This window comes from Salvia miltiorrhiza, chromosome 2 (assembly GCF_028751815.1).
Source record: "Salvia miltiorrhiza cultivar Shanhuang (shh) chromosome 2, IMPLAD_Smil_shh, whole genome shotgun sequence".
Classification (NCBI taxonomy): domain Eukaryota; kingdom Viridiplantae; phylum Streptophyta; class Magnoliopsida; order Lamiales; family Lamiaceae; genus Salvia; species Salvia miltiorrhiza.
Genome location: NC_080388.1, coordinates 26,356,690 through 26,379,469, shown reverse-complemented (window position 1 = coordinate 26,379,469; position 22,780 = coordinate 26,356,690). Strand labels below are relative to the sequence as shown.

The 22,780-nt window shown below is 35.2% G+C and overlaps 2 protein-coding genes and 2 long non-coding RNA genes across 10 annotated transcripts; 2 read left to right on the top strand and 2 right to left on the bottom strand.

Annotated features, from left to right (window-relative positions):
* Positions 1–8,737: 8,737 nt before the first annotated feature.
* On the bottom strand, positions 8,738–9,699 carry LOC131007631 (uncharacterized). Its single transcript, XR_009096191.1, has 2 exons — positions 9,561–9,699; positions 8,738–9,475 (listed from the first exon to the last, which is right to left on the bottom strand). It is a non-coding gene; the product is annotated as an uncharacterized LOC131007631 (long non-coding RNA).
* A 2,313-nt stretch (positions 9,700–12,012) lies between these two features.
* Positions 12,013–13,759, bottom strand: LOC131007632 (uncharacterized). The gene is made up of 4 exons (XR_009096192.1): positions 13,617–13,759; positions 13,165–13,203; positions 12,548–12,763; positions 12,013–12,468 (listed from the first exon to the last, which is right to left on the bottom strand). It is a non-coding gene; the product is annotated as an uncharacterized LOC131007632 (long non-coding RNA).
* A 1,192-nt stretch (positions 13,760–14,951) lies between these two features.
* LOC131007629 (calcium-binding protein KRP1-like) lies at positions 14,952–15,443 on the top strand. Its single transcript, XM_057934539.1, has one exon. It carries the CDS (start codon positions 14,952–14,954, stop codon positions 15,306–15,308), a length of 357 nt encoding a protein of 118 aa, XP_057790522.1. The 3' UTR covers positions 15,309–15,443.
* A 209-nt stretch (positions 15,444–15,652) lies between these two features.
* LOC131007624 (G-type lectin S-receptor-like serine/threonine-protein kinase At4g27290) lies at positions 15,653–20,916 on the top strand. Of its 7 annotated transcripts, none has more exons than XM_057934529.1 (9): positions 15,656–15,796; positions 15,913–16,026; positions 16,198–17,433; positions 17,579–17,686; positions 18,472–18,623; positions 18,775–18,985; positions 19,096–19,333; positions 19,419–19,569; positions 19,654–20,139. In XM_057934529.1, the coding sequence occupies exons 2-9, from the start codon at positions 15,993–15,995 to the stop codon at positions 19,957–19,959; spliced, it is 2,436 nt and encodes an 811-aa protein (XP_057790512.1). In that variant the 5' UTR covers positions 15,656–15,796; positions 15,913–15,992; the 3' UTR covers positions 19,960–20,139. The 7 variants fall into 7 exon arrangements, with proteins under 7 accessions (XP_057790510.1, XP_057790512.1, XP_057790515.1 ...); XM_057934530.1 differs by having other exon boundaries at positions 15,674–16,026; positions 16,198–16,333; positions 16,444–17,433; XM_057934527.1 differs by having other exon boundaries at positions 15,653–15,796; positions 15,913–17,433.
* The last annotated feature ends 1,864 nt before the right edge of the window (positions 20,917–22,780 follow it).

The window sequence follows — 22,780 nt, the reverse complement described above, 5'->3', positions numbered from 1 at the left end:
TGTATTACAATTAATCTAATAAATATTGTATCTCTTACAATTAATCTAATAAATATTGTATCTCGATATCTATTTTCTTGTCTTGCAAAAATCTAAATTATATCCGTAGATTTAATTCGTTCGTCGTTCTAATATTTAAATTAAATCCGTATATTTAATTAGCTTCAAAGTCGGAAGTAATCCATGACTTTAAGTAACAATATGAATAGATATAAATAATCAGAACCGATCACCTATTCACCGTGGGCATGCATAACGTGCCCACCATGATGTGGCAATTGTAATTATAGTAAGATAATTTTAATTAGAGTAAGATTTATTAGTTATCTTTCCTAATTAAAATTGCCACATCAATGGTGGGTACGTTATGCTTGCCCACGGTGGGTAGGTGATCGGTTCTGTATAAATAATAGCTCCATCTCGATTAATAATTAACACGATTTCGCTAAGTCAGTTATAACTTGGAATAATAATTATTCATCGACTCAATGATTCACGTCGCGATCTTAATCATGCGAAATTAAATGCATAAGATCATATAATAACCTTGTCTCCAATAATATATAATTCAGAATCATAACTGAATTCATATAGCAATAATAAAGTGTTTCATTTACTAAAAGATAAATTAATAATCACGCATTACTAGATTTAAAAATAATAAAAGAGTGGGTCGCTACATAAGTGGAAAAGTTGACACGCCCAATTTTCCTAATTTTGTGTGCATGGGTTATAGTCTCACTTGCGTGTGGATAATTTTTCCACTTTTGTGTGGTATAGAGGTTCTGTTTGCATGCGGGTTGATTATTTGATTATATAATAGATATCTCTTGTAATTAAAAGAAAATTATTTATACACTTTACGTTTAATTCCAAGGATTTATTAACTTTCATTATACATTAAGACTATTTTATAGTTTCTCCATTAAAATAGAAATTTTATTAACGCCAGAAAAAAAAAAAAAAAAAAAAAAAAAAAAAAAAAAATTATCCACATGGACTTTGTACCAAAGACCAGAGCAACAATAGAGCTCCAGACGAACCATCACCCTGTCATCACTCCTATCTTTAGCAAGCCACGACAGACCAAGCAAGGAACAACAACCAAGAACAAAAAGAACAACAACAAGAAACATGCCCAAAGCAAAATTAACAGCCAAAGTACAGCCCACCAGGTGCTCGCAAAAAAGACTGAAAGAACGCAGAAGAGAGAGATAGCCAACCTGTCACACCCCAATTGTTGAAGCAATAAATACAATCAAGGTGCAACCAAATCATAGAAATAGCACAAGGGAAAATCCTTGTTGAAACCCGAATGATGAGATAACAAGTCGGACTATGCCCCTTTAGATCACAAATTTTGTTTCATACTTCTGATAACCAGTATTCATTAGCATAAACTAAGAGTTAAATGTTTAAGCTCGTAAAATATGCCATTCTAAAACTAACATGAAAGTCTTAAGTTCAGGAAACAAAAGACTTATAAGAGTTATTGCTACAACGAAAGTTTAAATAAGAAGTTGAACCCTAGCCTCAGCTCAGTCACGTCAGCACCAGCCAGCCAACCTATATAAAAACATTTGAAAGTATTTTTGGGCTAGGTACCAATGTACTCAGTGGGCAAAAATTTTCTGAAACATTTCATATTTTCGTAAGAGCGTAAGAGCAGTTTATCCAATCATAATTGACATAACTTAGAAGATTTTAAATTGAAATAACTTCTAAGCATGTTAAAATAATTTCTTTTATTTGTGCGCACATGTCACACTCCCTTTCTGTTACTCGCTGTGATCCCGGACCTTTTAGCCACCGACGGATCCATTACTCCTGCTTAGTTGAACTAAGGGCGTAACCCAGCCAAGTTCCCATTTGGGACCCAATGCTCCAGAACACATCCCGTCGAACACCCTTATAACGCCTCATACATGATTAGTGCCCGATGGAGATCAACTCACCAGGTCAGCTAATAGGTGTACACAAATTCTCAAATAACGTGTTAAGTCAAGAGAGAACCTCGATCGATTAACTTATACGAGCCTTAAACGGAGCAGAGTGCACAAAATATTTTATTGGATAAACAGTTTGCATTTTATTGAATAAACAATTTGCATTTCATTGAGACATTTAGAGCTTAATAACTCAATCATACTTTATATATTTGGAAAGTAAGCCCACCTGGATAGGCAAAGCCTGAAGATCATACACATATAAACCTGTCTTGGGAAAAGAGCGCTAATCCCTTTGATCTACAAAGCCTACAAGAAATTCTATTTTTAATAGGTCTCGTGATACTAATCTTATGTCTTAGTGAGTGTGCTAAACATTCCTGATTCATCACGCCGGATTTTTAAAATTTAATTATAAAAATTGAAAACTGAAATCTCGAACTAAAGACACCAACAATATCTTTGCTCGATTTTCTTTGATAACTGGATTTATAATTAAACTAATTAAACCATGATGCAAATACATAACTCATTTCATTCTTTAATCATATAATTAGTAATTATTTAAAATATGCACATAATAATAATATAATACTATTATTATGCAAATTGTTCTTTGAAATAATAATCAATTAAACTATTTATAAGTCTAATGAATTAAAATAATGCGGCCCTTTTAATTAAAAAGAAATCTGCATAGCTTAATTAAATAAAATAGATTGGGCTCAATACTTCAATTAATGGTCAGCCCAAATTTTAAATAAATAAGGTCCCAACTGAGAATTTAAAAACGGCCCAAGCTTTTAAAATAGCGTGGCCCAACTGAATTTAAAATTGGCCCAAATGACTCAAGCCCAACTCTAACCCCTATTTCTCTTTTCTCCCTCAATCAAACACACAGTACCGATCTCTCTCCCACCCTCGGTTCTGTCTCTCTCCCTCTCTCAAAACCCGTCGTCGCCGTGGAGCTCACCGAAGTAGCAGCGGCGACAAGCCGCTGGCGTGCTCGGCTCTCCCTTCTCTCTCAACAGACTTGACAACACAGACGCACACCACAGATGACTGTCGACGGCCTCACCTCTCTCGACTCCGACGACCGCAGCAGGGCGGCGACCGCCGCTTCCCTTTCTGATGCAGGTAGAAGCATGAAATATATTTGATATTGATAAATATACGAACTCCGTTGATAACCATTGTATGCCGGAATACGTACAATAAGGGTTAATCCGTTGATTCACTCATGAATACCGGAAGAACACCGCGAGAAGGGAACAATCCCACCCTCTACATTTTACTCTCAATTCAACTCCACTAAAACATAAATAAAACTCCTATTTATAATAAAACCCTAGACATCTAAAAGGAAACAAACTAACTTGACCAACAAGACAAATCAATAATTAAATATATAATATATTATACAATTCTATCTTCATCATTCTCTACATCCTTGAAACGATTCGTCCTCGAATCGGAAACGTCCTTGATGATGTTCTGCATAAGGTCGATCATATTGACCGTGTAGGAAGTCAAAGATCTCTCGATTTTGTGCTCGTAATTCCTTGAATTGTTGAGACAGAAGGTCGTCGTCACGATGGAGATAATCTTGAACATTCTGAACGGTTGATTGACGGGAGACATCGCGTAGGAGCGTAGCAAGGCTCTGGATACCAACTGATGCAGGTAGAAGCGTGAAATATATTTGATATTGATAAATATACGAACTCCGTTGATAACCATTGTATGCCGGAATACGTACAATAAGGGTTAATCCGTTGATTCACTCATGAATACCGGAAGAACACCGCGAGAAGGGAACAATCTCACCCTCTACATTTTACTCTCAATTCAACTCCACTAAAACATAAATAAAACTCCTATTTATAATAAAACCCTAGACATCTAAAAGGAAACAAACTAACTTGACCAACAAGACAAATCAATAATTAAATATATAATATATTATACAATTCTATCTTCATCATTCTCTACATCCTTGAAACGATTCGTCCTCGAATCGGAAACGTCCTTGATGATGTTCTGCATAGGGTCGATCATATTGACCGTGTAGGAAGTCAAAGATCTCTCGATTTTGTGCTCGTAATTCCTTGAATTGTTGAGACAGAAGGTCGTCGTCACGATGGAGATAATCTTGAACATTCTGAACGGTTGATTGACGGGAGACATCGCGTAGGAGCGTAGCAAGGCTCTGGATACCAACTGATGCAGGTAGAAGCGTGAAATATATTTGATATTGATAAATATACGAACTCCGTTGATAACCATTGTATGCCGGAATACGTACAATAAGGGTTAATCCGTTGATTCACTCATGAATACCGGAAGAACACCGCGAGAAGGGAACAATCCCACCCTCTACATTTTACTCTCAATTCAACTCCACTAAAACATAAATAAAACTCCTATTTATAATAAAACCCTAGACATCTAAAAGGAAACAAACTAACTTGACCAACAAGACGAATCAATAATTAAATATATAATATATTATACTCCCTCCGTCCCTGAAATAAGTTCCTCTTTTTCCTTTTTGGAACGTCCCCCAAATAAGTTCCTCTTTCTTTCTTTCCATTTTTGGACAACTACCCCACCACTAATAATACTTTATTTATTCTTACTTTTCACTTTTTCACCACTCTCAATACTAATTATAACACTTTTTCACCTTTTCACCACTCCCAATACTAATTATAACATACTTTTCTCCAATATTAATACACTTTACCACTTTTCCTTAAAACCCGTGCCGTCCCCAAAGAGGAACTTATTTTGGGGACGGAGGGAGTACAATTCTATCTTCATCATTCTCTCCATCCTTGAAACGATTCGTCCTCGAATCGGAAATGTCCTTGATGATGTTCTGCATAGGGTCGATCATATTGACCGTGTAGGAAGTCAAAGATCTCTCGATTCTGTGCTCGTAATTCCTTGAATTGTTGAGACAGAAGGTCGTCATCACAATGTAGATAATCTTGAACATTCTGAACGGTTGATTGACGGGAGACATCGCGTAGGAGCGTAGCAAGGCTCTGGATACCAACTGATGCAGGTAGAAGCGTGAAATATATTTGATATTGATAAATATACGAACTCCGTTGATAACCATTGTATGCCGGAATACGTATAATAAGGGTTAATCCGTTGATTCACTCATGAATACCGGAAGAATACCGCGAGAAGGGAACAATCCTACCCTCTACATTTTACTCTCAATTCAACTTCACTAAAACATAAATAAAACTCCTATTTATAATAAAACCCTAGACATCTAAAAGGAAACAAACTAACTTGACCAACAAGACAAATCAATAATTAAATATATAATATATTATACAATTCTATCTTCATCATTCTCTCCATCCTTGATAAATATATTTGATATTGATAAATATACGAACTCCGTTGATAACCATTGTATGCCGGAATACGTACAATAAGGGTTAATCCGTTGATTCACTCATGAATACCGGAAGAACACCGCGAGAAGGGAACAATCCCACCCTCTATATTTTACTCTCAATTCAACTCCACTAAAACATAAATAAAACTCCTATTTATAATAAAACCCTAGACATCTAAAAGGAAACAAACTAACTTGACCAACAAGACAAATCAATAATTAAATATATAATATATTATACAATTCTATCTTCATCACTTTCTAACCTTCCATCTCCTCTCCCCTGCTCTATTGACCCCTCACTCTTTGGTCTCACAACTGAACGGCGGCAAAGCTGCCGCCCGGAAGCCCTAAATCCCCAAATTTTCTCTGCCTTCTCTCGATTTCTGGCGGTGACAGCGACTCCACGCCGCCGTCGTACCTCTCCCTCTTACTACCACCCACATACATACATCACCGTCTCCCTTTACTCTATCCATAATCCGGCGACAGGCGACGAGGTCGCTGCCGACAGCAACAACCACCGTCCGCCGCCTCCATTCTGACCCAACTACAGTCAACACTCCCTCCCTTCCGACTCATTTCTCGTCTCTCCCTCAGCCTCACAACGCACACACACATACCAGTACTCAACTCCAAACAATTTCCCCAAAGATCCCATTTTTTCAATTTCATCTACTCATTTATACATACATGTATGCACAGAATTTGTAACGTGTATATATATATATATATATATTATATTCGTGAATGAAATAGTTGGTTATGCTGGACTAATGCATGAGATGAAATGCTTTGAATGTTACTGAAACTTGAGATTTATGCTTTCGGAGTTTCTTTACTGGTGTTGGTGTTTTGAAGAAAAGTCTCGAGTTCTGAAGGAAAGATTGCAAAATGTATTCAAAGCATGAAGTAAGGATCAGGAGAAAACCTGAAGAATGCTTGAACTGATAAGTTTTGTACTCGCTTGAGCCTTCTTGCGAGGGAGAAGTTGATAAGTTGATGAATTGTGAAATGTGAAATGTGAAGTGGAAGACTTGGCTGTGTGCTCTGCAATGGGCATGGCCCTTGCAGAGAAGTGGGTGGTGATTTTAAGTGTTGAAAGAAAGGCTAATTAGGTATGGGGCTGCATAGTTGTGAAAAATATGTTTGATAATAGGACAATTAAAATCTTTCAAATTGGTTCATGTAAATGTTAATTACAAAATTTTAAATAAATATGCAATGCATTAGAATTTAAATAAATAAAATGTTACAAAAGATTTTCGCAAATCATATGTTGGAATTAAAAGAAAAAAAATTGTTGAAATTAAAATAAATAAATTTTCATTTTTTCGACGTAAATCATCTTAATCTAAACTTAAAATAATTATAAATTTAGTAAGAAAAGAACGGGGTATTACACAACCAGGAAGCTTCAATTGTCACTGCTGCGATTTTGAGAGGAGACGAACCTCCCACCGCCCCAATCATCAACGACAAAGTCAAAAGAGCAGCTTAAAATCAAAAGAACCAACTCCACACCGACAGGCGAAGACCAAACACCAATCGCAGAGTAATCCACGAAGCCCGACCGTCTGAACTCCATCTCAGAGCTCACCCGGAGACTGTAAAAAAGGCCAGACGACGCCCCCAACAACATCAAAAATAAGGGGGAATTTGAGAAATAGTTCGTTGATTAAACCTTTTGACCTCTGATCGAATGAAAAACAAAAGTCAATTACATTTTCCACGTGAAACAATTGGTTTTCAGCCCCATTCTTATTTGACTATGTTTGATATGGGTCAGTTCAAATTTGTTGACCATAGCAAATTATTTGTCCAAACACCGCATTCATAATATATTAAAAGATAATTTTTAATTTAAAATCAATTTAGAAATTGAGAGATTATTTAATTATTATAATAAAACTGAAGATTTATTTATAAAATATACTCCCTCCGTCCCAATTCAATAGGTTATATTTTCTTATTTGAACGTCCCAATTCAATAGTCCACTTTCTAAAATGGAAAGTCAACATATAAAAAATATCTCCACTTAACTCATTATTTACCCTAACTGTCATTGTAGCTCACACATAATTATCTCATCTTTATTTCTCTCCCCTACTTTTTGGACAAATATATCCACAAAATAAGTTATTTTTCTCTCTCTCATTTTATTATAAATTATTTGTTTCTTAGAATCGGTGCCCAACCCTTGTGGCCTATTGAATTGAGACGGAGGGAGTATATATTTTAATTTTTTATATTTTACTTCTTCCATCCATAAAAAACTTATCAGATTGTAGACGACGCGAATTTTAATAAAATATTAGTGGAGTTATGAGCAGAATAAGAGTCTCATTTTGAATATAAGTGGAGTTGTGTGAACTTTATTATTATAAATGAAAAATTGTGGCAAAATTTTCGTAGACAGATTAAGTATTTATTTTTTAATATTTTCAAATCTGACTAATTATAAAATACTCCCTCCGTCCCCCGAAACATGACACAGTTTCCTTTTTAGTTTGTCCCACGAAGTTTGACATGTTTCTAAAAATGACAAAAAAATTATCCTTTATTCACTTTATCATTTGTTCACCTACCACACCTAACACACAAAATATAAATTTCTTAATTATCGTGCCGAAAAGAACTAGGTCATGCTTTAATTGGATTTGAAATGTAAAAGTTACTCCATTTGTCCTATTAATAATGTCTCAATTACTATATTAGAACGTCCCATTAGTAATATGTCATACACATTTTGTGGTAAAAAATTAATCATTTAAAACATTATTAACAGTAGACCCAGCTTAATCTATACATCAACTCACTTAAAACAATCCTTAAGTATTTTTCACCAACTCACTTTATATACACTAACTACGCTTTCTTAATCATTAAGCCCAAAAGTAGAGGGACATTACTAATAGGACGGAGGGAGTATAATGAGTCAGCTCAGCCGAACGTCACCCTTGTCAGGTCAGCTCAGTAAGGTGTCACCCTCGACAGGTCACAGCTCCATCGAGGGGCGTCAACTAAAAATTTATCTCTAGCTTATAAGTTCAATTATCCAAATATTTTGACAACTTATAAGCTCCCAGAGCTTATAAGTAAGGGTGAGCAGAACCTGACCAAAGCTATCGAATTGGACCGAATCGATCGATTCAAAACGGTTTGACAATGTAAATCAGTTCGGGCCGGTTCCAAAACATAGGACCAAAAAAGTTGTCGGTTTGATTTCGATTATGGGTGCCCCAAATCCGCCCAAAATCGAACCGAATCGATCATATTTAATAAATAAATATATATTTTTATTTTTATTTATAATTTTAATTTATGTTTTCTTTTTCCCACAAACCCTAAACTAATTTGAATTCTAAATCTGCACAAGCACAACCGCTCTCAACATTTCTCTCTCGTACTCTCTTTTTTTTTATCAGGGAAAAAACTTCATCAATTAAAAGGAAAACACGGCACAAGCAGTACCAGATTACAGAGCAAGAAAAAAACAGAAAGGAGCCTGCGAAAGGCAAACCAGCAAACAGACAAAAACAACTCCAACGCTAGGACTCCAAAGAGAAATTCAAGGCCTAGAAATAATCTGCTCTCCCAGGAACCAAGATCTAAAATCAGAGGATGAAGTCGGCAGCTTGTAAGCAGAAATCCAGCCCCAAACTCTCGCTTTAATCTCAGCCAAAATGTTGTCTTTACTCCAACTACCTTGATTAAACTTGCATTCGTTCATTCCTTTCCACACACACCAAATAACACAAATCCAAATACTCAAAAGAATGTTAAAATCTGCTTTTTCACCAATGGAACTAAAGGCACCGAGGTGTTCTTTCGCTTTGATGTTGCTCCCTCCCTTAAAATCAACATTTCTCTCTCGTACTCTCTTCTCTCGGTCCGACGTCTGGCGTTCAACGTCCTCCCCTCTCCGGCATCATACGCGGCTCGCGTTCGGCATACTCTCTCGGTCCATCTTCGTCACTCGCTTCGCTCGCTTTTGGCTCGATTTGGCATCCGATGTTGCTCCCTCCCTTAGTCCCTCCAGCATTGTCGGTGGCTCGCGTCCGGTGGCGCTCCCTTCCTTTGGTCTAGATTCAGACTCATTGGTTGCTGAGAGAGGTCAAAAATTAAAATTAAAAAAATTCAATGAAGAAGGAAAAAGGGTGAAAGAAAGTTTATCTCGTTGTGTGTTTACCCAACTAAGGATATTGGGTGTGATTGTGTGAAAGCCTCTGTTCACAGGCTGTTCATTTTCTAGCATAGTGACTAAATCAATTCAAAACTGATCTACATAAATATTATTGCGAGGAAAGTAGCCTTATGCAAGCAAAAAAGACTTCAACGCCTTCTACGAATGTTATTGCCCATTTTTCGGTAATTGAATTGAAGTCCCTCTCTCACTTCTAGGGGTGTAATCGAGTCGAGCCGAGCCAAATAGTGTCTTGTTCAAGCTTGGCTCGTTTAGCTAATCGAGCTATTTGATTAATTATCGATCGAGCTTTAATCGAGTCGAATACAATGTCGAGCCTAATCGAGCTTTTTAAATTTAAATTTTTATTTAAAATTTTAGTTATTTTCCTAATACATAAGTTAATTTTCAAATATATAAGTTATTTTATTCACAAAAATATAATATAATTACTATTTTCTTGTAAATAAATGATGTTAATTAGATACTTAATCCAAATATTACTACATATAGTATAAAATATAGTAAGACATTTAATGAATAATCTTATGTTTTTAAGATAAATCACTTCACGAGCTTGTTCACGAGCTAACGAGCTGAGCATCGTCATGCTCAAGCTTGACTTGTTTAACTAAACGAGCTGTTCATTAAATTACCGAACGAGCTTTTATCGAGTCGAACGTCGAATAGCTCACGAGTAGCTTGGCTCGTTTACAGCCCTACAGTCACTTCCTTTAATTTTAGTTTCTTTGTATTCCATTGCTTGTGTGGAAGACCGGAAGATGGGCAGTGGTCATGTGGACTTGGGGAAAATTTTTATCATTTTCTTCAATTTGGTCGGTTCTGGCTGAAACCAAACAAAAATTGAGTACCGAAACTCGCTTTCGGGCCGGGTTTTAGATCTTAAATTGTCCGAGTTGATTCTAAAATATTTGATTCATCAATTTTCGGTCCTTTTGGTTTGGTTTGGGTCGGTCCGGTCCGGTCCGAACCAAATGCTCACTGTTATTTATAAACTCTTCAAAATAAACTTCGCCAAATACCCTCTAATTATACTCTTTTTAATCTTCGTACCCAAAAGTATTGGAACATTACTAATGGGACGGATGAAGTATAATTTATTTAAAAATTAAAACTTAACAAAATTTTCTCCCATCCCCTATCTTTTTTTTGAATAAATTTATTTTTTTTTACTTTTTTTCTTCTAACTTATTATATATATATATATATATATATATATATATATATATATATAGGGAGTAGTTCAACAAGAACACAAATATTTGTAAAGTCTAGAGTCACAATCTTGTTCGTTGATTTCGGGAGATCTGACGGTAGTGATTAGGATTGTTTATATGCGTAAGTTTATTTGCCAAAGGATAACTTGGTATTTTCATAGTTTATGTAACCGTAACTTACTATCCTTATATCATATCAAATCTTTTTTTTTTTATGGTAGATTTGTTCAGCAGATACGTTATTGAACGTTTGACCATTAACGCATATTTCATACTTTGTAAACTGTAAACCTAGCGTCTTCCACACAAAATCAATCGTATTCCATCGAAGAAGAACTGCAGAACCTGAATTCCTAATATGAACGACGCAGGTACGTCCATATTACTTAACGAGCTTAGGGGAATTATACAATACGTCATCGGAAATTCAATCTTATTTCATTTAAGTTCGAGACATGATTCATTGAATTGAGCCGCTGATATATTGCCATACTTATTTGCTTCTCTGGTTAATAATTGTTACATATTGGTATCATGTTGGATTCATGAAATTAAGCAGTGAACATCTTGGAGGAACTATCAGTATAAAATCACAAACCATGTGATTTTCTTAGTTAAAATTATATATGGAATTCAGACAACCATGCGTAATACTTATTTAATTATTGCTGTGTTGTTTTTTTATATATGCGTCGAACCCAACACCATACTTATTTAATCATTCAGGAGATTCTCTCGGTTTCAATATTTTTGGTGGTCGAGTTCGGAAATATAAAAGGTAAAGTTCAGGACATAAAATGTTCATCTTCAAACTAATGATATAATACATTTGGAATATTAAACATTACTCCAAAAAAATTGATATTGATTTTAAAAGAGTTATCAATGTTAGGTTTCAAAAAATGTAAGTTTTTATCTTTGGCATAATCGTAGTAGTGTTAAAGATTATGAATTAACTCATTTAACTCAAATCAATTGTTATAAGATTGTTCATTTAACACTGTTCAGTTAAAAGGGTTTTTCATGCATATTAACACATCTGTGCTTTTAAACACCCAATATACGGACGAGCATCAAACACACAAAAACCGTGAATTAAAACAGAAACATTTAGACATGAAATAAACAATAGAACTATTTAACAGATATACTATTAAATGAATACACTATTTAATCATTATGCCTGAGTGACAATTATCAAACAAATCTTTATTCAATTGATTCTAAAAAGTTCAAAAGATTATTAAATTTCGAGCAAATAACACTGTTACGAATGATACCATGAATATAAACGAAGTTCAATCAAACTAAACTGAACCAAATAGCAAAAGGTCGAATTTGGTGTCATCCTGCGCAAGTGCAACCCCATAACTTTTAGATGCCGTTTTCATAACGTCCTCCTTAATTTGATTCACATCTGATGACACTATTGCTTCACAGTACCTAATCCTCATGTTGCATAGTTCGCGATCATTTGCATCAAGTAGCCCACACTGCCAGTTCCTTGATACGTCTCATTTGAAAGTCTCCATATGGCGCATCAAGAAAAGCGAGTTATCAACTTTATTGCATCCATTTGCACACATATGATCGAGAATCTGTAGCGCTGATTTCGACGCGGCTGCAGACTTCACCTCTTGTTTGTTGTGATTTAAGAACTCCGACAACATAGTGCACTGACATAATCCATACTTCAAATGACTACTACAAAGAAAAAATCTTAAAATATGCAAACAATAATCTATGAATTCTTACCAAAACACCGCATATTGGATCATAGCCCTTCATTATATCACTCCTTCACGGACTTGGGACTGTCTAGTATGAACATTACTTCCCAACGTGTGTCAAAACAAATAGCATATGCATTTTCCTTCTCCAATACGGGAACAAATGGGCTAACCTGGGGATTATTTTCGTTGGCGCTGTGTATGTTCTTAAGGTACTGCTTTGACGAACCTCCTTCACCATCTGGATTCATTATAATTAAAAATGTATGATTAACAACTATAGTCTTATGTAATATAAGTGTAGGAATTAAATGAGCTGTAGATATAGATATGTTCGATTTGGCATCTAAATCAATCATAGCTATGCGACATGGTGAACGAAATGAAACAGGTGATTTCCCTGAAGTATAGAAAAAATGTTGTCTGAGAAAAACGAATATTGAAAATAATATATTAAATTATATCATATAGTTTTTGTACCTTTTATTACATTTGTTCGTTTATTATTAATCAATTTCTTTCGTTTCTTGTCTGGAGATATAGACGAATCACTTGGAGTGTCTGCAATATAACTTATCATATATAAATAAATGAGGTGAATAACAAGATCGCATAAAATCCCTATATTTTAATAATAATTACCTCGAACAATAGTTTCAGTTCATCGCAAATGAGCCATATCTGATACAAGCAGATCAAAAAAATTAAACTAAACATGTATTGCATCAAACATAGTAAAAATATAAATAGGTGTGTTTAAAATTAATCTAGTTCAACAATTTCAGATATCTAATTGTATGAACATAAAAATGAATCGAATTTTATAATAAAATATACGTTCAGACGTTCATTAAAAATCTCATGGATATTTTCAAAATGTATGTAACCTGTTATCGAACACAAGTTCAGTTCAACAAAAATGGTGATAAGTCTTTTTGTCGGAACTAATTTCTAAGTTAAAAAATATACAGTAGCATAAAAATAAAAAAATTGAAACCATTACAAACTAAAGAATGAAACCAACTAATAACGAATTAATTTGCATTTTTTTTAGAATGAGCTTGTTGTTTTGTTCAACTATGAAGGTCACCAACCTGGAATATATAACAGCTATAGCATGCGATTTGAATACGGTCTCTTTCGTTTTCGATGAACGCGATGGGGCACAAAAATCAGTGATTGTAAATAGCTTATCGACGACGGAGGGATATGGTGAACAAGATTTCGAGAGAGACTAATGTCAAATAAAAACTAAATGAAATATCATCCTCTCTGATGATATCCAAATAAAAAAGATATATCATACATAATCGGAAGATGCGGAATTTGTGGGATACCATATTACTCTCCAAATTTCGTTTGTTATTTTTTTACTGCGAATATCAAATTCATTAAAATTATGATTGAAATTGATTTAAATAATTAATACATCTTGTAATCTGGTCCATTGATTGATTCATATCCAACGAACTAGATTAAGACTAAAGACTCTATATAGGAGTGTGTTCTTATGGAATGCAACCTTATATATATATATATATATATATATATATATAAGTATATATATATATATATATAGGGAGAGGTTCAAGAAAGAACCATAAATAAAAAAAGACCGGGGAACCATTTTCAGCCATTCGATCATCAAGATCTACGGTGGATGCATCATCTTGTTGGATGAATGCAGATCCTGGGTTCGAATCCATAAGGGAGCATTTTTTTTTATTTTTTTAGTGCATTAATTTTAACAGCGAATGCATTAATTTTTACAGTGGATGCATTAGATTTGATGGTTCTCTCATTCTCACAAATAATGTAGTTCTCTCTAGAACTACACCATATATATATATATATATTTACTTTAAAATAATTTTATTAAATTTTTTATTTTTATGAAAAAAATTCATAAAACAAAAAATACATTAATATTTTTATAAATTTATAATTTAGAATCGGTGCCATCCTCGGTTAATCTTATTTTGGTGGATGGAGGGGTAGATGTAGATTTTTCCATCAATAATTAACTCTAGATCAAATATGAAGAAGATTATACTAATAAAGTAAAAGAGATGGGATCGCCGGCCCTCTTTCCACGTCGTCAAAGTCGACAGACCCAATGTTTATGCGCAGCCGAAATTTCCACGGCAGTTACAGTTTAGGGCCCCACCGACCCTACAATACAGTAGTAGAATAACGGAAGCACATACGCAATTGCTACAAAGCAATAACCACATCCATTTGACCCTTTCTCTTCGCGTTCTGTGACCTGTGTCGACAAACTAACTGTCAATTAGCTGTCCTGCCCCTTCTCCTTCTACGAAGCCCCCCTCTCTCCTCGCATATATTAACTCCCCTCTACCTCTCCTCAGACCATCATCCCAATTACCAACTATTTTAATTTCTTCAAAGAGTTTCAGTTCAATACTTCAATGGATCAACCAAATTTCCAAGATTTCTTGCCGCTGATGGCGGAGAAGCTAGGCGGCGACGGACTGCTTGGGGAACTGTGCAATGGGTTCCGATTATTGATGGACTCCGAAAAGGGGGTCATCACATTTGAGAGTTTGAAGAAGAATTCTGGTTTCTTGGGGCTCCAGGAATTGTCGGATGATGATCTTTACAGCATGCTTAAAGAAGGGGATTTCGACGGAGATGGCGCCTTGAATCAGATGGAATTTTGTGTTTTGATGTTCAGATTGAGCCCCGAGTTGATGGACCAATCTCAGCTTTTACTGGAAGAGGCTCTTGAACAGGAGGGTTTCCAAGATCTCAACTTTTGTTTGTAATGATTCGTTTTAATTATTTTTTTAATTTTCCAATTCTTGATGGTTTTTTACGAATTCTTGAGTTGTTATGGAGATGATACCAAATTATAGAGAAACTGACAAAAGAAATAAAAAGATTCATGGGCGTTTGAGATATATATACACTACATATCCTCCTCTGTTTCTGTTTTTGGCTTTACATCACTCTTAGTGGCAGTGCACATCGTAATTTGTAGTTTGTAAACAAAATCGATTTGTGGAGTAACAAGTGGAAATCTTGGCCCCATTGAGCTACTTCGTATTTAACATGGATCATGGATGGCGTGATATAGGTCCCAAGAAATATCTGACAAAGTCTTTGATCAGTATCGAAGAACCCACATTGTAATTCACTGATTTGATTTTTCTTACTTAGGTATTTTACAGACAGGAGTTGATTGGAAATAAAATAAAGGAAGTTACCATGAGTTTTAATTGTAAAGACCATAGCATGAAAGCAAGATCTAACTGTAAGTAATTGCATAATTTCGATACAGGTGTCATGTTGGACTAACATAAAAAGGTCGCTTTCTCACTCTGGGAATAATAAGTGTCTAAAATATTGTTCTTTTCTTGAATTATGCAGAAGTTGATTTGTATTGGACTTCTTCACTCAGACTGGAATTCTAAACCACTTAGGCAACCTTTGATAAAATGGGCCACTAAATGTCAACATCATCTTCTAAATGGTTATATATTTGTGAGTTGTTTGAGTCACTTCTTCTCTGTTCCAAGGTCTATCATTTATGTGTCCTTGTAGACCTTCAAATGATACTTGCACTCGGACCCCTCAAATTCTCAGCAGATTGGGAATACGAAAATTTCGGATTCCATAATAATCTTTTGCCTTTGTATCTTTGTCTGTGTGTAGTTTGTTCGTGGTTAAAAGCATCTGCTCTCACTGATGGTATGACAGCATTGCAATCTCTTAAAGATGGTGAGACGCTGATTTCAAATGGAGGAAATTTCGAGCTGGGGTTTTTCAGTCCAGGTCGTTCCAAGGGCAGGTACTTGGGTATTTGGTACAAGAATATTCCTGTTAGAACTGTTGTTTGGGTTGCAAATAGGCGAAACCCCATCAAAGATTCATCTGGCTTATTGGTGGTGAATAACACAGGCAGTCTTGTGCTTTCTAATGGATCTAGCAGTGTGGTCTGGTCAACAAGTTCAGCGAGGATGGCTCAGGATCCATTGTTGCAACTTCTTGATCTTGGAAATCTTGTCATAAGAGATATTAGAGATAATAATGCAGATAATTACCTGTGGCAGAGTTTTGATTATCCATCTGATACATTGCTTCCAGGTATGAAGTTAGGATGGGACTTGAGAACTCGTCTTAATAGGCGTATAACTTCGTGGAGGAGTTCTGATGATCCGGCTCCTGGAGAATTAAGCAGCGGTGTAGAACTTGATGCGTATCCACAGTTAATGATGTATAGAGGCACCCAAAAGTTTTTCCGAGGGGGTCCATGGAATGGTCTGAGATTTAGTGGTGCTCCTGAATTGAAGAAGAATCCTGTTTTCGAGTTCAATTTTGTATCTAACAAGGAGGAGGTTTACTATGTGTACCAACTCCTGAATAAGTCGGTGATCACAAGGCTTGTTTTGAATGAGACCGCCATGACTCGTCAGCGGTATGTATGGGTTGAAACAGACATGTCTTGGAAGCTATATTCTTCAGTACCACGTGACTATTGTGACACTTACGGTTTATGTGGTGCTAACGGAATGTGTGTCATCAGTGACTCACCTGTTTGCCAATGTTTAGAAGGTTTCAAGCCAAAGTTTGGCAGGAACTGGAATTTTATGGACTGGTCACAAGGATGCATCCCAGAGGAGCCTTTAGACTGCTCTAGAAAACATGATTTCATCAGAATTTCAGGCATGAAACTTCCAGATACTACACATACTTGGGTAAATGGGAGCATGAATCTGAGGAAATGCAAGGAGGCATGCTTGAAGAATTGTTCTTGTATGGCTTACTCAAACTCAGATATTAGTGGACGAGGGAATGGATGTGTCCTTTGGTTTGGAGATCTAATTGATATTAGACAGTTTTTCGATGGTGGGCAGGATCTCTATATACGGGTGCCATCTTCAAAGCAAGGTGTGTTTTTCATATCAGTATCAATTGTATACTGCTCCGACTGGGCCCTGTCTACACCATTGAAAATGAAAATTTTCGTTCCCAAGCATGCTCCATGAAGATATACTTTTGTTATAGTGCTGATCAAGATCAAATATTTTGACAGCAAACAGGTCGTGGGTGGTAATAGCTGTGGTTGTGGTTCCTATTGCTTCAATATGTGTATTGCTTCTTCTCATCTGCTTTCTCTTAAGACGAAGGATGAAAGGAAACGGTAAATAAGTTTTTGTCTTCTGGGGTTATTTTTCTGTTTTATCTGAGCTTCTTTGCTTTTGCAGAAATATGCACTTCCCTCTCCCCTTTCTGACATTGCTAATTTTTTCTTCATGTCTGGACTATATATTGATTCATAATACCAACAAGCTAAGACTCCAAAACCTGTTCTAAGTAATCACTGCAATGTCCTCAGCTGGCTTTTTTTTCTTTTTTCTTTTTTTGCACGGTATGCACAAATGCTAGAAGGTTATGAGATTCTCTGAAAAATGGGAAAAGATGAAATTCAGAATATTAGTTAATGCACTCTTTGCTAATTGATTATCTAATTTCGATGCATCCCATGCTTAAAATGAGGAAATGCCAATCTGATATCAGTTGGCCTGGCAGCCTCTATGTTTCCTGCACAGCAGCAGCAGCACTATTGAAGACATAACTGGTTCTTAGTTACTTGGAGGCTAGTTTCTTAAGCTTTGTCTTTCAAACAATTTCATGACTTTCAGGACAATTAGAAAGTAACAAACATAATTTTAAATAAAAAATCTCATTTATTTATTTTTATTAGTGATGTTCTGCTTTACTGTTATATGCATTTTGTTTTGATTGTTTTCTTTCACTGAATTTGTAATCTGTCTGTTCAAACTATATTTTTTAATTTTATGATCATACTATGACCAATTTATATTTTGTGAAAATGTTGTCTCGTGTCCAGCAAATGAGGCTTCAAATACCAGAGTGATTATAAGGTTTGTAATTTTCAATAAATATCTGACTATTTGTACGCAGATAAAAATGAAGAACAAGGTGGTCCCAGTGCTGTTGCCGAAAGAGAAGATCTGGGACTACCCTTACTTGACTTGGCTACAGTAGCACAGGCCACTGGAGATTTCTCAGTGGACAATCAGCTTGGTGAAGGTGGTTTTGGACCAGTTTACAAGGTGACAATCTTGAGATAATTTTTGTTTTGGACCATATATTTGGAATCTGTGGTCAATCGATATTTTGATACTTAACTAATAATGGAGGAAAAGGGAGTGAATTTCTTCCAGCAATGATATTTGCTTGCCCACTTACTAGTCCAACTTTCAGGGTGTACTGATGGATGGGCAAAATATTGCTGTAAAAAGGCTTTCGAAGGGTTCGGGACAAGGGCTAAATGAGTTCAAAAATGAAGTGAAACTGATTGCTAAACTTCAGCACAGAAATCTCGTGAGGCTTCTAGCTTGCTGCATTGAAGAGGATGAGAAAATATTGATTTATGAATACATGTGCAACGGAAGTTTGGACTCAGTTATCTTTGGTTCGTATATGAGGATTGTCTTGACAATGTTTCTGTCATTCCCTTTTTGTTCGCGTAAAAAGATTAAAGATTATTGAGGGTAATGCCTTTACTTGATTCTAAAATATCAGATCAATCAAGAGGGTCACTATTGGATTGGTCCCAGCGTTTCAGCATCATATGTGGCATTGCTCGGGGTCTTCTTTACCTTCACCAGGATTCAAGATTGAGAATCATCCACAGAGATCTGAAGGCTAGTAATGTATTACTAGATGATGCACTGAACCCGAAGATTTCTGACTTCGGGATGGCTAGACCTTTTGGCGGAGATCAAAGCCAAGGCAACACCAGAAGAATAGTCGGTACATAGTATGTAATGAACTTATAATATAAGATCTATATTCTACGGATTCATCATTTAATAATGTGAATGAGTTCTCTTGATTTCCTGCAGTGGCTATATGGCACCCGAATACGCCTTATATGGTTTATTTTCAGTGAAATCTGATGTTTTTAGCTTTGGCATTCTACTCTTGGAGATTGTAAGTGGAAAGAAGAATACAGGATTCGACAATCCGCAGAACCACTGCAATCTTATAGGATATGTAAGCAACTTGCAGGATAAGAGAGAGAATTATTCATTCATCTTCTTCATTTTGTTCTGCTTTAAAGGCATTTTCTCTGGCTAGGTATGGCAATTGTGGAGAGAAGGCAGGCCGCTAGAGCTGATCGGTCCTCCGTTGGATGATGTGCTCGTGCAACATGAGGTGATGCGGTGCACCCATGTTGGTCTCCTGTGCATCCAGCAGAATCCAGATGATAGGCCGAATATGTCGACTGTAGTCCTGATGTTGAATGGAGAGAGTGCACTACCCCAGCCCAAGGAGCCTGGTTTTCTCATAGATGTGATTCAAAGTGAAGCATGTTTGTTGTCCATCACGAATGCATCACATTCAGTCAATGATATTACCATTACTACGATGGAGGGTCGTTGAGTTAATTGGCAAACAACTGCAACTGCAAGCAATTCCAAGGTAGGTATAACAATCTATTAATTGGTTAAAGTTGTGTTGAGCATTGGATGATTCTTAACAATCTGTGCTTGGACAATACTTGAATCTGCTATTCCTTGTACATATTTCATTCTTGGATATACATGACCTTAATTTCCTTGACTTGATTGAGAAAGCTATGATAATTCTCTTACTTTGTGGGATTGAGTATTTCAAGGATAAACAAGTTCAATATTAATCAATCCATCAAAGTAAATGGTTGATTAGCTTGGATTATTTTTTATCTATCCATCATATTACTTAAAATAAACGCTCCCATTACAGGACAGAGAATTTTTAGTGATGGTATTTAATGATGGATAGATAAAATAACTTTATGTAAGGTTTGATAACAAACTAAATTTCTCTCCTTTTCTGATAATAAGTTTCAGATTTGGTTTTGTTGTGTCGCAGTAACGAGATCTATAAGCTGCATTGCTCTCTTCATTTCAATCTAAATTTATAAAGTCAAGAAAAACAACACACCAAGCTTCATTCACAAGTAACATGCAGGAAAGGAGTTTCGACAAAAATGTATCATATTTTCTTGTCTTGGTTCTAGAATTTGTAATGTCTTCTCTTTCTCAATTGCTAGATATGGTTGTATGTTGAGCGTAATCACCACATTTACACTAAAAACACATCTCCCAACAACTTTGTGGTGGAAGAAACTTACCATAAAAATTTGTTGTGGAAGGAACACGATTCTGGTGGAACAAACAAACTTGTGTCGGCCTTCTAACAGACAAGCTTGTGATTTAGTTGAGAGGAGAGAATTCAACACTCAGGGGGAGCTTTTACTTTGAATGATTAATAAGATGTGTAATTGAGTATTTTTATACAAATTATACTCAATAGTAGAATTTTTTCAATTTAACTCTTTCAATAGAATGTCAATTAGCAAAACTAGCTTGAATGATAGAAATAGTCAAGAACTTAGGATATATTAAAGTTTTAATTCATCTAAGTAAACACAAATACTCTTGTGCAACCGGTTGCATCATGCAACTGGTTTCCATAATGACACTATTTCATTCGGAAAATGACACTTGAACATTTCTGAATGATACTACTACTTCAACATACAAATGACACTTAAAGTAGTATCATTCATAAACCAGTTGCACGGTGCAACCGGTTGTACGGGAGAGTGCCTCCTAAATAAATAAGGAATTAGTCCTACTATTTTTATGTATCGAGATTAATTCTTAAAAATAAATACTCCTTTGGTCAAATGTTGGCTTTCTTAGCGAAGGATAAAAAACACAACGCTTTGGAATCATTAGGGTTGGCTTGGTGATGCAAAAGGTGATCTTTTTTTCCATCACTCCTTTTGTGGAACAAGAGTTAGTTAATTGGTCTTTAGCATTTGAGATGTGATTTAAATTACGATAGAACATGTGATGCTAGCAAGGAAGTCTTATCATAATATGATTACATGTGTTTTATGATTGAAATGATGTAGTTTCCAGAAAACTCGAAAAGGACTTGAGAGGCAATGTCCACATGCTCTCTGCTCCTTCAAGTTTCTTCGAATTATCGCTACTTTCACTCTTACCCGTACCTGAGGGCATGCTCAACATGCTGCCGTATAGGGCCCCAAATTTTTGGGGGCCCAATTTTATATATATATATATATATATAATTATTTTTGTTTAACAAATAGTATTCCAAAAATATATGCAGTAACTGAAAAGATATTCTAAAAATAAGTGAATCTACGATCAACTATATCGCAAGACGGGTTGAATGGTTTGACTATGTTATCAATTGAAAGAAAATTGGTTGATTAGTTAGATTACAAACTTGATAAATACATTTGCCTCTAAAACTGTAATACGTAAAGTAAGAAACATATCTCTATTTTGAACTAATTTTTATTGTATGTTCTATCAATATTTCATATTATTTATTTTTTCTAAAATTCTAATATTTTTGTCCTTTTTATCCTTGCTAGATATACAAGAAATTATGTTTTGGTTAGATATTGTGAGGACAGATTGCATTCAATACTGCTACTATGGTGAACCATATTATAAAGTACTTATTTACATAACTTCGTCTTATGAAAGTTCTTTTTTTCATTTAGATCATACCGTTAATGTTGAATTCTTAATAACTTATCTTTTCTTCTCTTTTGATTGAAAACTCTTTTGAATAATTGGTTGAAAAAGTTTATGTTAATATATTATTGTTGTTTCATCGATATAAAAAAAATTATAAGAGCCTATTTTTTAATTTTTGCTTAGGGCCCTGTGAGATACAGGACCGGCCCTGCTTTCACTTCACTACCATTGTCTTATAATTGCTCAATTCTTTTTTGTTCAGGGATGTTTATTGCTATATTTAATAATTGAGTTTTTTGGATATATATATTTGTAAATTACATAGTATGAGGATATTCCACTTGTCCATACCACCCACCCACACACACACACATGACACACACAACACAAAAATAAAATCAGCCAAAGGGAAAAACGCGACCTCTGATGCACTAGTATCACTAAGCCATTTTTGCCTATCTATAGCTCCATATTCGGATACAATTCAGATCCTAAAATTATATATCTATATGATCACGAAATAGAATTTAATTGGTAAGATATTTCTTTTTATTCATTTAGGGATTTGAGTCATCACAGAGAAGAAATGAGAAATTATTAGTGATATTTTTTTTTTTTTACATATTTGCATATTAGAGATCGAGACTTTTCTATCAAGTCTATTTCTAGAATGTAAAATTATTTTTAACAAAATTTTA

Bases quoted from the DNA above. Each gene is read 5' to 3' on its own strand.
- LOC131007629 (XM_057934539.1), top strand. From the start codon at position 14,952: ATGGATCAACCAAATTTCCAAGATTTCTTGCCGCTGATGGCGGAGAAG.
- LOC131007624 (XM_057934526.1), top strand. From the start codon at position 15,993: ATGTCAACATCATCTTCTAAATGGTTATATATTTGTGAGTTGTTTGAG. The intron at 17,687-18,471 runs GTAAATAAGTTT...ATTTGTACGCAG, and splicing joins ACGAAGGATGAAAGGAAACG to ATAAAAATGAAGAACAAGGT. The intron at 19,570-19,653 runs GTAAGCAACTTG...TTCTCTGGCTAG, and splicing joins ACTGCAATCTTATAGGATAT to GTATGGCAATTGTGGAGAGA.